At 42.9% G+C, this 13,537-nt stretch overlaps 2 protein-coding genes across 9 annotated transcripts in view; one reads left to right on the top strand and one right to left on the bottom strand.

Annotated features, from left to right (window-relative positions):
- IFT140 (intraflagellar transport 140) overlaps nt 1–13,537 on the top strand; it is a 236,216-nt gene that overhangs the window by 169,669 nt on the left and 53,010 nt on the right. The gene's annotated exons all lie outside the window — the stretch shown is intronic.
- Nucleotides 1–13,537, bottom strand: part of TMEM204 (transmembrane protein 204) — a 40,828-nt gene that overhangs the window by 10,598 nt on the left and 16,693 nt on the right. For both annotated transcript variants that reach the window (XM_074965786.1, XM_074965787.1), the window contains one exon: nt 7,037–7,192. In XM_074965786.1, coding sequence (XP_074821887.1) covers nt 7,037–7,192 — 156 coding nt within the window. The remainder of the gene's footprint in view (nt 1–7,036; nt 7,193–13,537) is intronic.

The raw sequence follows: 13,537 nt of genomic DNA, 5'->3' as shown, positions 1-13,537 counted from the left end.
TTCCCCCAGTACAGAAAGGATGTGGACAAATTGGAGAGAGTCCAGCGGAGGGCAAAGAAAATGATTAGGGGGCTGGGGCACATGACTTACAAGGAGAGGCTGAGGGAACTGGGGTTATTTAGTCTGCAGAAGAGAAGAGTGAGGGGGGATTTGATAGCAGCCTTCCACTACCTGAAGGCGGGTTCCAAAGAGGATGGAGCTAGGCTGTTCTCAGTGGTGGCAGATGACAAAACAAGGAGCAATGGTCTCAAGTTGCAGTGGCGGAGGTCTAGGTTGGATATTAGGAAACACTATTTCACTAGGAGGTGATGAAGCACTGGAATGGGTTACCTAGGGAGATGGTGGAATCTCCATCCTTAGAGGTTTTTAAGACCCCGCTTGACAAAGCCTTGGCTGGGATGATTTAGTTGGTGTTGGTCCTGCTTTGAGCAGGGGATTGGCCTAGATGACCTCCTGAGGTCTCTTCTAACCCTAATATTCTATGATTTGATGAGGGGTGTTTCAGGATGGGACTGTGGGGCCTACCTGGTTATGTGCATACTGTGTGCTTTGCTGCTGGGCAAAATACTGGTGCACCTTAATGCTGCAGTAATGTGCACCCGCTTGTTTAACCGAAAGGCACATTTCTGGAATTTGATGCATCATTTGGTGTAATAAAGTAACTGGAATAGAACACTGTCATAGTATCAGTGTCTCCTGCTTTGATTAATAATAGCTTTGCTGTCATAAAGTCATTTATTAGCAGCAGGAAACAGTTGGCAATATTCTAGTCTATTGACCTTTTTTGATGAATATTGTTGAATATTTATTGTTTAGCCCATAACTTCCTTTAGAAGGAATTCTAGGAAGAGCATGGGGCAGCTGGGATTCTGCCTTCCCTTATAGTGCTGTATCGCTTGTGATTAACACCCTTGTAATCAATGGAATATGTTGATGCGAAACCAGTGTGAGAACAGAGTCTGACCCAATATCAGGGTTATTGAAAATGCTCTTTTAATCAAATTTTTTTTAAAATAATTGTTTTAATATTACCACTAATTTAAAATGACTGTAGTATCTTTACATTTTTTTAAATAGATATTTCTTTCATACTGATAAACAGAGGATCAGAACTGTTTCAGTGTTTCAATAAAACAAGTGACAGGTGTATTGGGGCAGATGTAATGAGAAGTGTGAAGGAACAAGGGCATTGAGCATAAGTCACGTTCCATCATTTTTTTTTTGTTGGGATTTTAAAAAATTATTTACAGTGTTTCATTTAATTCTGTTCCCTAGTCCTCAGAAGTATTGGGTTTATAGGCATCTTGATAGAAGTCTGCTTTAAGAATTGACTTGAAGGAAGCAAGAATGAAAGCAGATATTAGGATGATTAGAGCCATATAAGTACTTAGATGGGCATGGCACATCAGTCATGGAAGGGTTCCAGGAGTAAGGTATGACACGGATGAAGTCATGGAGATAAGTGGAAGGACAAGAAGTGACCAGTTAGTTGCATGATTGATATCTTCATCTTTGTTCTGTGATGACTGTTCTGTTGTTCTGTACTGCATTAAGATGTATGTAGGTTAATGGTATAGAAGTTAGAAATGGAGAATTTCATCCATTCTATCTCCCTGCCAATCCACAATTGTCCCTACTTTGTATTGTGGGATTAGAGTGAACAGTATGTCTGCAGGGGTGTCTCCTTCGGTTACCACTAATGAGGTGTCAGCCAAAAGACACAAAGTGTAGACAGAAATCAAGGCTTGAAAATAAAAGGAAAGGTGTAATAAAGTGTTGTTTGGCTATAAATGGCAAGCCAAGCAGAGAGACGAGGCTTCTTATTGTCTTCAGTATAGGGGCTGGACATTTATATGGATCTCACGAATATTCAGAGTGATCGTAATTTAATAAGAAAAAAAAATTAAACCTCATGTTTACAGTTTAAGCCAATCTCTTACTATTGGGATATGTCTATGCTGCATTGACAACCCAGGCTCTGAGTCAGATTTAAGCCCAACCCTGCCCTACTGTCCATGCACAAATCTTTCTGAGTCAGGTCAATAAGCCCTCAAGACCTGGGCCTATGGACACACCCAGGAGGGTGGGTCTGAGCCTAAGTCCCTTTGTGACTGGGTTTCCAAGCCCTGTCATTTTGTGGTGTGGATGCAGCTCAAGCCACAGATGTGAATCAGAAAGTCTGCGTTGTGCAGTATGGACACTTTAGCACAGTTGTGAGCCCCGGGTCCAGCAATTGTAAACCCAAGTTTACAATGCAGTGTGGATGCATGGAAACATGACTCCACAAGCATGGGTCCCACAAATCTGGGTTTACAATGCAGTGTAGGCATACCCTTGGAGACCAGGATTAAACCTAATGTGTGGAGCGGATTATCCCACACGTGTCAGTTGTGGGGTTCTTACACCATCCTCTGAAGCAATTGATACTAGTAACTGTGAGAAAGGATGCTTGGCTAGATAGAGCTTGGGTTTGATCTAATAGAGCAGTTCCTGTGTTCCTAGTAGATTAGTCTTCTATAGATTCCCCTTTGCCATCTATCATTTTAGTACTTAAAGGAATTCCCATTAGGATTGTTACTCTGTGAGGTTTTTTTTATCCACCCTTATATTCAGCATGTTGCATCTGTAACAGTTTCTTGGAAAAAACTTCTAGAGAGAAATTTCTGAGTGTTGACACAAAATTCCACAAAACGAGTTCCATTTTCACCACATAACTTTTCCAAAGCAAACAGCTTTCTTTCCTGTGAACTGGGAGGTATGAGGCTGTGGAGTTTTGGAGCGATGTGAATCCCAGTACAGCCACTGGAGTACTGCTTCCTCTCTTCTTTCCTTCCTCCGGGCTTCCTAGGGCTTTATTTTCTGTCAGAGGGTCATCCTTTTGAATGACTGTCAAATGCTCATGCAGGTGGCAGAAATAAAAAAGAAACAGAGCTGGGATCCGTCATGAGCGCTGGCGAGGTGCATGTTGATCAGAGATGGTTGTGTAGTCAAGGCAGAAGTTGTGATTGGGGGCCTATGGAGTATGACAACAGTTGAAACTCACAGCTTTTTTAATAAAAATGACTTCTCAGACCACAATATTAATAGGAAACCATAGCATAGTGCACATGCTATGTTGCTAGGATGGTATTCAGGGTGAAAACAACCAACACTGGTGATCACTGACAGATTGAAGACTGTTGTTAAAGATATATGAATTAAGGTCATAAATATGCCAGTGATCACTAATGGTCCATGGAGCCCTTGCTGGTGCACTGTAGGAGGAAAGATTGTGAAAGATCTTTTAATCCATCTTGTGGCTTGTGTCTGAACCCTCTCCAGTTGATCCATGTTCTTCTTGAATTGTGGGCACCAGAACTGGACTGAGTGTTGCAGCAGTATTCCAGCACTGGGGCCAAATGCAGAGGTAAAATAATCTCTCTACTCCTTGAGATTCCCCTGCTTATGCATCCAAGGATCGTATGGGCCATTTTGGCCACAGTGCTGCACTAGGAGTTCATATTCAGCTGATTATCCACCACAATTCCCAAATCTTTTTCAGATCATTGCTTCCCAGGGTAGAGTCCCCCCATTGTGTAGGTATGGCCTACATTCTTTGTTCCTACATATATACATCAATATTTAGCTGTGTTAAAATACACATTGTTACTTGAGCTCAGCTTAGCAAGTTATCCAGATCACTCAAGGACATGTCATAGAATCATAGAATCATAGAATATCAGGGTTGGAAGGGACCCCAGAAGGTCATCTAGTCCAACCCCCTGCTCGAAGCAGGACCAATTCCCAGTTAAATCATCCCAGCCAGGGCTTTGTCAAGCCTGACCTTAAAAAGGTGTCACTGATACCTTCATTATTTACCAGTCCCCAAATTTTTGAGTCATTTGCAAACTTTATCAGTGATGATTTTATGTTTTCTTCCAGGTCATTAATAAAAAGATTAAATAGCATAAGGGCCAAGAACAGATCCCTGCAGGATCCCACTAGAAACACACCCATCCAATGATGATTCCCCAGTTACAATTACATTTTGAGACCTATCCGTTAGCTAGCTTTTAATCCATTTAATGTGCGCCATGCTAATTTTAAATCTTTCTAGTTTTTTAATCAAAATGTCATGCTGAACCAAGTCAAATATCATATTAGAAATGAAGGGGGCAGAGTTCCACAGTGTGAAACTCCACAGTCCGCATTTGACTATGTTTTGTGTAGAAAGTTCTTATAAATACATGCTTCATATCCACTGTTCTCTTCTTATGTGTCTGCCGTTCTTTATGGACTTGCTAGTTTATGCAGAAACTTTCTGGGAGGTTCTCACTCTGGAACATAGGATCGGCTACAAACTATTGCCTGTAGTTTCCCAGGGGAAAAGATCCCTTCTCCCATCAGTAAACAAGCATCCTGATGTCCTAGATCTAGCAGTGTGTTTTGTCCAATCAGCTGAACTTTTGGTCCCACTCACACTATGAATGTGTACATTGGTGTAAAAAAATTAGAAATAACACGTTTGTCATGATGTTTAATGTTGTGTACTCTGGGCTTAATCCAGGAGACTTGGCAGGTGAGATTTTTGTGGTCAACTTGAGTTTCTTGACAGCGGAAGGAACCCAATAGGTGCCGGGGTACAAAGGAGGAAACAACCTCCTCAGATGCCACACTCCTAATGCCTCATCCCAGGAGCGAGATTAACACTGATAGAGTGACTTCCTTCCCTCCCAGCCATCCCTCATCATCCTTGAGAAAGAGAGTGAGCTACTGGTAGAAAGCTGATCTTCGGATGGGGTAGTGGAAGTTTACATCTCTCTCCTTCTTTACTGAAAAGTGTTCATGCCAGAATATATCAACTGTATGGCCTGGAGATAATTATTTTAAATATAAATCTTCATGAAGCGAGTAAGATTTTAAATGGGTCTTCTGTAACTCATTGCAAGACTGAGAGAAAACATCCAGCTTACAATGAAGGTCCATTTAGTGGAGAGCAGTATATTTGACAGCTGACCTTGCTCCCCTTTCCATCTTCCTATGAGACTCATCGCATCACTTTTGCAAACAGGAGCCTCCTGATTCAAACAGCCAATGGTCTTTCTTTGTAACAGTGTCTCTAGCTGCCAGATTCCCTCTCTTCACACCTTTGAGTATCGACAGTTGAGTCCAGGAGTTCGTTTGTTTTTTCTTTCACTGTTCTCATTAGCATTTTGTTAATCATTCTGACTCTGGCTTTCCTCCCTTTTTCCCGCCCAGCACTGGGGATTTCAAGGTTCAGCTTGCATAACAGGTAATAGCAGGCATTTCCTTCTCCTGTGTCGGGATATCCTGGCGCCCTTCAGTCTCTCTCTGACTGTATTTAAAACAGACTCCAGCACAAGGGGGGAAAAAAGCCCAGTCTAAAATTAGCAGCCTTGATAGAAGAAAGGCACACGGCTGTCCACTGTACTGTTTGTCAATGAAACAACAAATCTAAACAGAGCCAGAATGCATTTCCTGTCTGTGGAAAACAGGCTGAGCTTCGGAAAGGAGGGGAGAGAGGCAGAGAAAGGCAGAACTCACGCCAAAAGGAAGAAAGAACTGGACAAAAGGCATCCAAAGGTAAAAGCAGTGTGCTGTGCTGCTGATCTCACAAGAAGAGGCTGTGTGTAGATCTTGCTCTGCTAAGGCTGCAGTTTTGGATCCTGGCAGTGTTGCACCAGTGCATGGGGTCCCACTGGACTAAGAAACTGAGTGTATTACAGCTTAAACTAATATGTCTCTTTGTGTATCATACGGTCCCTTCTCCTTATTGGGCCTTCGATTCCCAGTAGGCTTGAAGAGGTGTCTCAGCAGTCCTTCACCAGTGGTACTGCAAAGACAGCTGAATTATTGCTGTGAGAACCATCATTTTGAATTTTCTGGACTAGTCTCTACCTTACTTACAACAATGTAAACACTCTCCTTACAATGTGTATTTTTTCATGGTCTGTGTGTATATAAATCTCCTCACTGTATTTTCCACTTTATGCATCCGATGAAGTGAGCTGTAGCTCACGAAAGCTTATGCTCAAATAAATTGGTTAGTCTCTAAGGTGCCACAAGTACTCCTTTTCTTTTTGCGAATACAGACTAACACGGCTGTTACTCTGAAATGTAAACCAAGAATCACTGCAGGGGCCTCAGTGCATTTACACTGGTTTAGAACTACTACTGTAGATTTAAACTGAAGTAAAGACTCAGGCTCTGGCCTTAACATGCATTAATACTACATCAGCATGTTTTTTTCCATTTTAATTATACATTTTGGACGCAATCCTGCAAGCCCTGTGTATGGAACTCCTGTTCAATGACTGTTCTTTTTATGGATGTCTTGACTGACTTGTGTAGTAAAGGAAAGGATTAATGTAAAATGTTTATGATTTGATGCCAGTGGTTTCACTGTGGAGAAGAGATTAAACCATTTCCCCCTTTCCCCACTGGATTCTGTATACAGTTATTATCCATGAGAATTACTGTGGGAATTTCATTTATAACTGTCAGTGTTGCCAGAGTGCTTCATTCTGCAGTTTGTAGTTTTATTTACTAGTTATTCCCACTCATTGCAATCTGGCAGATCTCCCTGGACTAAAATTCAGTCAAGTAAAGGCATATAATCACACTGCAGAAATTCATTCTGTTCTATCTTTACCCTTATCTATAGTCCCTCTGGTATTTTTAGTCCTATTAAATCTTGAGGTTTGGCTTCCACTGTGTTTCCTTGTGTTTTGCCTTCTTTACTAATGAGGGCTACACAGTGGCTTGTTTTCTTGGTTGACTGAGGATTTATTTATATCTATTCAAGAAATAATCTCCAGTTTGTGTTCTGTAGAATCTCGTAAATCAATGGTCTAATATGAAGAGAGAGCTATTAAGGGATGGCAAACATCTTTACTACTGAAGAGACCTACTTTGGAATTCAAACCCTATTGCTTTTCTGTTTATTCTGAAGAATTTGTAAAGCAGAATACTCTGCCTGTCCTGATCTAGATAGAATTTACCAGGTCCATCTCCATGTGCAAAAAGAGGTACTTACTGGCAAGTTGGAACACGGCAGCTATGGCTTCCTCCCACCACTGGATATCCTGTGAAATAATAGGCAGTTCTACTAGGCCCAAGACGAAAATGAGCTGACCAGCAGTCAAGGCGACGGTAGCGATTAGGTTACAGGCCCTCATCATGTCAAACTGCACTGTGGAGGACACACAAAGACTGAGTAAGAGCATCATCTTAAAATAAAATCTTAGGGTTTAAAAAGCAATACCCCACCAAGAAGCTATGGCAGAGTTGCCAGCCCCTGAAAGAATGCTTCAGAAGCTGCATGTCTGCTAATTTTATCTCAATTTATAACAAAACTCTTACTCTGATCTACATTCATGGTTAGGCTATCTAAGAACAGGTTGCCTTTCAGTTACACAGAAATCTGCCTTGTTTTCAGGGATAGCCTTCCAAAAAAGAATAAACATTTATCCTTCTGGTTGCTTTCTCCATAATTATAAGCACAAACTCTTTGGGGCAGGGACCATCTTTTTGTTCTGTGTTTGTACAACACCTACGCACAATGTCTGTAATACAAATAATAATAACTCCCAAAGTAAGCCTGCTGCTTTGAACTCATTGTCTTTCTCCCAGTTAATAATGTTGCATTTGAGACCAGCTGATGAGCTAAAGCCTGCATCTCCCTTGATTAAGGGTGAGCTGCAGGTAGGGTATTATGGGAGGGATTCTCAACTACTAAAATTTGCTCCCTTTCCTGGTCTGTCAGAGCCCAGATTTGTTAATTTACCAGGCACGTTGCAAAACTCCTCTTTTTCTGGATGTTTGAGCAGGGAGTCAGTTGAGGGTAAAAGGGCAGTTATTTGTGGGGTCGTTGCAGTTTTCTTGTAATACAGTGTATGTTGTGTCCAGTCATTGATATGTGTATGCAGTTAGATCTATAGTTGTACTGTGCAGTATTGTAATATTTACATATTACAACATACAGCACAAATATAGAATTAATCATGGCAATAAATATTTGGAAGCCAGGATAGGTACTTAATAGAAATGAACACATTTCCTAGCTGGTCACTGAATAGACTGTATTCATTGCAAAGTTTACTACTTTTAGTCAGGTTGATGGTGTTTTTCTTCTTCTTTTCCTGTTAGCATGATGGATGTCCTGTTTTCATCTTTTTCCTTCCTTTCTAGCTAATGGTGGGCTTCATAAATGTTATTGTACCAACACAACATCCCTTGCCTAATATGCCACTGCTACTCTGAAGTAGGAAGGGCTTGCCATGTAAATGGCCGTACTTTTTAAAGGAAAATGTTTACACTGGCAATAAATGCAAATCTTCACCAGAATTGTCAAAGGTGACATAGTTGATTATGGGTGGACAGTGTGGGTGCACGAGATACTAGGATCTGAGATTTCCTATGTGATGAAAATGTCATGGAATGGTTAATTCTCAGCTATTGTTACACTCTGTTACATTTTTCCAGGCTTTTTTGGTAAAAAGATTCCATGATTTTATAGTGGCTTGTTCCCAGGTCTCACCATTTATTTATTGGGTTCTGAGAAGTATATGCGATGTGTGGTGCCAACATTACTATGGAATGAAACTAGGAAATATGTTGAGAACGAACAATACTTAGTGGAGTCCATTCAAACATGAACCTCTGTGAAAGGCATAAGTTGGGTTTAAAAAAACAGGTGCATACCAAAATCTATTAAGAAATATAGTGAAACCCTTAAATGAATGCCCAAGAAGGGAAAAGACATAAAGGTAGTCTGCACAGTGAAAAAGTGAGTTTGTGCCTCTTTGTTTATTAATACCCTATAAAGAAGACGTGAAAAAGTTTAACCCACAAAGGGGGTGATTTTTTGGATTGTGTAAGGTTTTTTTTTCTTCCAGTTTGTTTTTATTAGAAAGGTAGATCTTGTCCAGAGGTGCCAGCTTCCTCCTTGCCCCGGGGGTGCTCAACCCCCACTCTGCCCCACCCCAGGTTCCACCCCCACTCCACCCCTTCCCCCAAACTCCTACCCCACTCTGCCTCTTCCCACCTCCCCCTCTGCCCCCCCCCGCCTCTTCCCCACTGTGACGTTGCACTCCATATGTTTTATGGAAATATGCTTATAAGTGTGAATATGATGTAACTGAAATATGCTTTATGCAAAAGGTCTCTTGTAAGGTATCATTACAAAGCTTATAATCTACTGAGTATGTTCATCCTATTTTGTATGAATGTATCATTCTTGTATCTGAAGCTAGAAATATGAAATATAACTCTGAGGTCCTATTGTAATTACGCAAAGTGTGGGCCATTAATGGTGGTTTGGAAGCTTGATGGCTCCCATTGACTAGGACATTGGTTGTAAATGGTCTGTTTACTTGCAAACCTTCCTGGGTGTGTGCGGGCCAGCCCTGGAAGAATGAAGGCTGGGGTCTCACAGGACATGTGACCATGTCACCTGGTAATGAAATCCATCTTAAATCTGGTACTTTTCCATTTAGAAGGAGGGGTGGGGACTCAGATACACACAAGATTTCTGCCTTGTGCCAAAGATATAAAAGGGGGTGGAACAGAACAAAGGTGCTGTCAGTCAAGAGAAATCCCCTAGTTACCACCTGAGCTGGAACTAACAAGGACTGTACCAGAGGAAAGGATTGGGCCCAGAATAGGAAGGAGTCTAGTCTGTGAAAGAAGCTTATTGGAACATCTCTGAGGGTGAGATTTTACCTGTAAACAGTTTCTTAATGTGTTAGACTTAGACTTGCACGTGTTGTTTTATTTTGCTTGGTAACTTACTTTGTTCTGCCTGTTATTACTTGAAACCACTTAAATCCTAATTTTTATACTTAATAAAATCACTTTTGTTTATTAATTAACCCAGAGTAAATGATTAATACCTGGGGGAGCAAACAGCTGTGCATATCTCTCTATCAGTGTTATAGAGGGCGGACAATTTATGAGTTTACCCTGTATAAGCTTTATACAGAGTAAAACAAATTTATGTGGGGTTTGGATCCCATTGAGAACTGGGTATCTGGGTGCTGGAGATAGGAGACCTGCTGAGCAGTTTTTCTTTAAAGTCTGCAGCTGTGGGGGCATGGACCAGACCTGGGTCTGTGTTGCAGCAGGCTAGCATGTCTGGGTCAACAAGGCAGGGTTCTGGGGTCCCAAGCTGGCAGGGAAGACAGGCTCAGAGGTAATTCCAGTACGTCAGGTGACAGTCCCAAGGGGGTCTCTTTGACTGAACCCTTCACACCCACCTCTTCCCGCCCAGTTTCGCCCCTTCCCCTGAGTGCGCCCAGTCCCCACTCCTCCCCCTCCCCCCAGAGCCTCCTGCATGCTGCAGAACAGCTGATCGCTGTGGGCGGGAGGCACTGGGATGGCGAGGGAGGAGCTGATCACCAGGGCTGCTGGCAGGCGGGAGGTGCTGTGGGGGAGGTGGAGGAGCTGGCTGCTGGTGGGTGCAAAGTGCCCACTAATTTTTTTCCATGGGTGCTCCAGCCCTGGAGCACCAACGTAGTCAGCGTGATCTTGTCTACCTTGTTTTTCCTGGAAGAATCCATGGATAATTGGAGAACTAATAGCACAAGTACTAAGGAAGTGAAAACCAAGCGATTGAGAAGGAAAGGGGATTTTAGTCAGAATAGTTAAAATTTTGTTTTTGTTTAATTATTTGATTAACATCTATTTAACCCAAATACCTTTCAGCACCCTGCAACTTCAGTCATAGTCTGAGAAAGCTCCCAACCTGTTCCCTGATCCTCCAAGAAGACTTCCAGCAAAATAAGGAAGACAAGACTTAATATTTTTGGTATTTGTAAGACAAATAAAAAATAAGCTTTTTTAAAAAAAAATAAAGCCATTTAGATCTTCTTTTGAGTTATAAAAATGCATGAACCCAGTTTGTCCCATGTAGGTCACCTTTAACTCCCTGCACAGTAAGTAATATACAATTGATTGCTGACATGTTAGTGTTAGATGTTAAGAGCCATACACTGCCAGCCTTACTCAAGCTGGAGAACCTTACGTCTTGGAGTACCATTGAAATCAGCCAGTTCAGTAGGATATTAGCAGAATATGGCCCGAAACACATATAGGTTTGGTTTTCCTGATTAATCCATTTCTGAAAGCAGAGGAACCTTCCGTCATTCAAAAGTAAGGACCAGTCATAGAGTAAATTTTATGGTAAGACTTGGTGCTAATTTTGAAAGTGCAGTTCCTTAGTAGTGGGAGCACTAAGCAGTCTCCCCACAGTGAACATGAAGTGTCATGAAGTGCTTTGGGACACACTAAAACCATCATCAGGCACCTGCTGGGCTTTATAAACATCAGTAAAACTTGATGAACGTTCAAAGTATCATACCTATATAGTGTAGACTATGGCTTTCTGAGAAATAGTCTTTTATAATATTATAATATTATAAAGGCCTTTAGCTTGTCTGGTGAGTTTGTAATTACTGAATCTGGAAACAGCCAATTCACAACCATTATTATTACAGTCCTTTTTTCTTGTTTAACTATAGCACTGAACCCAGAGGGTATTTAGTTCACACACAATAAATTCTGCTGTCTTGTCCTTGGAATGTGTACTAACCATGGTCTGAGAAATACCAGATTGCTATATTTTATAAACTCCAATTGCTCATCCCTGGTATTTGTAATGCCCATGAGTAAGGCTACAATTTAGTCACGGGTATTTTTTGTAAAAGTCATAGAATCATAGAATATCAGGGTTGGAAGGGACCTCAGGAGGTCATCTAGTCCAACCCCCTGCTCAAAGCAGGACCAATCCCCAACTAAATCATCCCAGCCAGGGTCCTGTCAAGCCTGAATTTAAAAACATCCAAGGAAGGAGATTCCACCACCTCCCTAGGTAATGCATTCCAGTGTTTCACCACCCTCCTAGTGAAAAAGTTTTTCCCAATATCCAACCTAAACCTCCCCCACAGCAACTTGAGACCATTACTCCTTGTTCTGTCATCTGCTACCACTGAGAACAGTCTAGATCCATCCTCTTTGGAACCCCCTTTCAGGTAGTTGAAAGCAGCTATCAAATCCCCCCTCATTCTTCTCTTCCACAGACTAAACAATCCCAGTTCCCTCAGCCTCTCCTCATAAGTCATGTGTTCCAGACCCCTAATCATTTTTGTTGCCCTCCGCTGGACGTTTTCCAATTTTTCCACATACTTCTTGTAGTGTGGGGCCCAAAACTGGACACACTACTCCAGATGAGGCCTCACCAATGTCAAATAGAGGGGAATGATCACGTCCCTCGATCTGTTGGCAATGCTCCTACATATACATCCCAAAATGCTATTGGCCTTCTTGGCAACAAGGGCACACTGTTGACTTATATCCAGCTTCTCGTCCACTGTAACCCCTAGGTCCTTTTCTGCAGAACTGCTGCCTAGCCACTTGGTCCCTAGTCTGTAGCGGTGCATGGGATTCTTCCGTCCTAAGTGCAGGAGTCTGCACTTGTCCTTGTTGAACCTCATCAGATTTCTTTTGGCCCAATCCTCTAATTTGTCTAGGTCCCTCTGTATCCTATCCCTACCCCCAGCGTATCTACCTCTCCTCCCAGTTTAGTGTCATCTGCAAACTTGCTGAAGGTGCAAGCCACACCATCGTCCAGATCATTTATGAAGATATTGAACAAAACTGGCCCGAGGACCGACCCTTGGGGCACTCCACTTGATACCGCCTGCCAACTAGACATGGAGCCATTGATCACTACCCGTTGATCCCGACAATCTAGCCAACTTTCTATCCACCTTATAGTCCATTCATCCAGCCCATACTTCTTTAACTTGCTGGCAAGAATGCTGTGGGAGACCGTGTCAAAAGGTTTGCTAAAGTCAAGGATCAACACGTCCACCGCTTTCCCCTCATCCACAGAGCCAGTTATCTCGTCATAGAAGGCAATTAGATTAGTCAGGCATGACTTGCCCTTGATGAATCCATGCTGAATGTTCCTGATCACTTTCCTCTCCTCTAAGTGCTTCAGAATTAATTCCTTGAGGACCTGCTCCATGATTTTCATTACGACAAAGTCACAGGCAATAAACAAAAATTCATGACCCGTGACCTGTCCATGACTTATACTATAAATACCCCTGATTAAATCTTGGGGTGGGGGTGCTGCTGGCAGGGGTGCCCTGGGGGGGCTGCTGCTGTGGGGGGGCCAGGGGCACCAGCTGCCAAGGGCAGCTCAGCAGTGGCTGCTCCAGCCATCCCAGGACCGCTGCCGGGGGCTGTCCACCCGCCACTGTTCTGGCTGCTCAGGCAGTCCTTGGGGCCAGCCGTACCTGCCGCTGCTCGGGCAGTCCCGGGGCCAGCTGCACAGAGCTGCCTGAGCAGCGGCTGGTGTGACTGGCCCCAGGGTTGCTCCAGCAGCGGCTGGTGTGACTGGCTCCAGGGCTGCTCCAGCAGCAGCTGGTGTGACTGGCCCCAGGGCCACTCCAGTAATGGCTGGTGTGGCTGTCCGTGGGGCCACCTGAGCAGCTGGCTGCGGAGCTAGCTGCTTGCACAGCCCTGGGGTCAG

The sequence above is a fragment of the Natator depressus genome, chromosome 10 (assembly GCF_965152275.1).
Source record: "Natator depressus isolate rNatDep1 chromosome 10, rNatDep2.hap1, whole genome shotgun sequence".
Lineage (NCBI taxonomy): Eukaryota > Metazoa > Chordata > Testudines > Cheloniidae > Natator > Natator depressus.
Note: the sequence above shows the minus strand (reverse complement) of the source record. Positions and strands in the feature narration are given on the sequence as shown.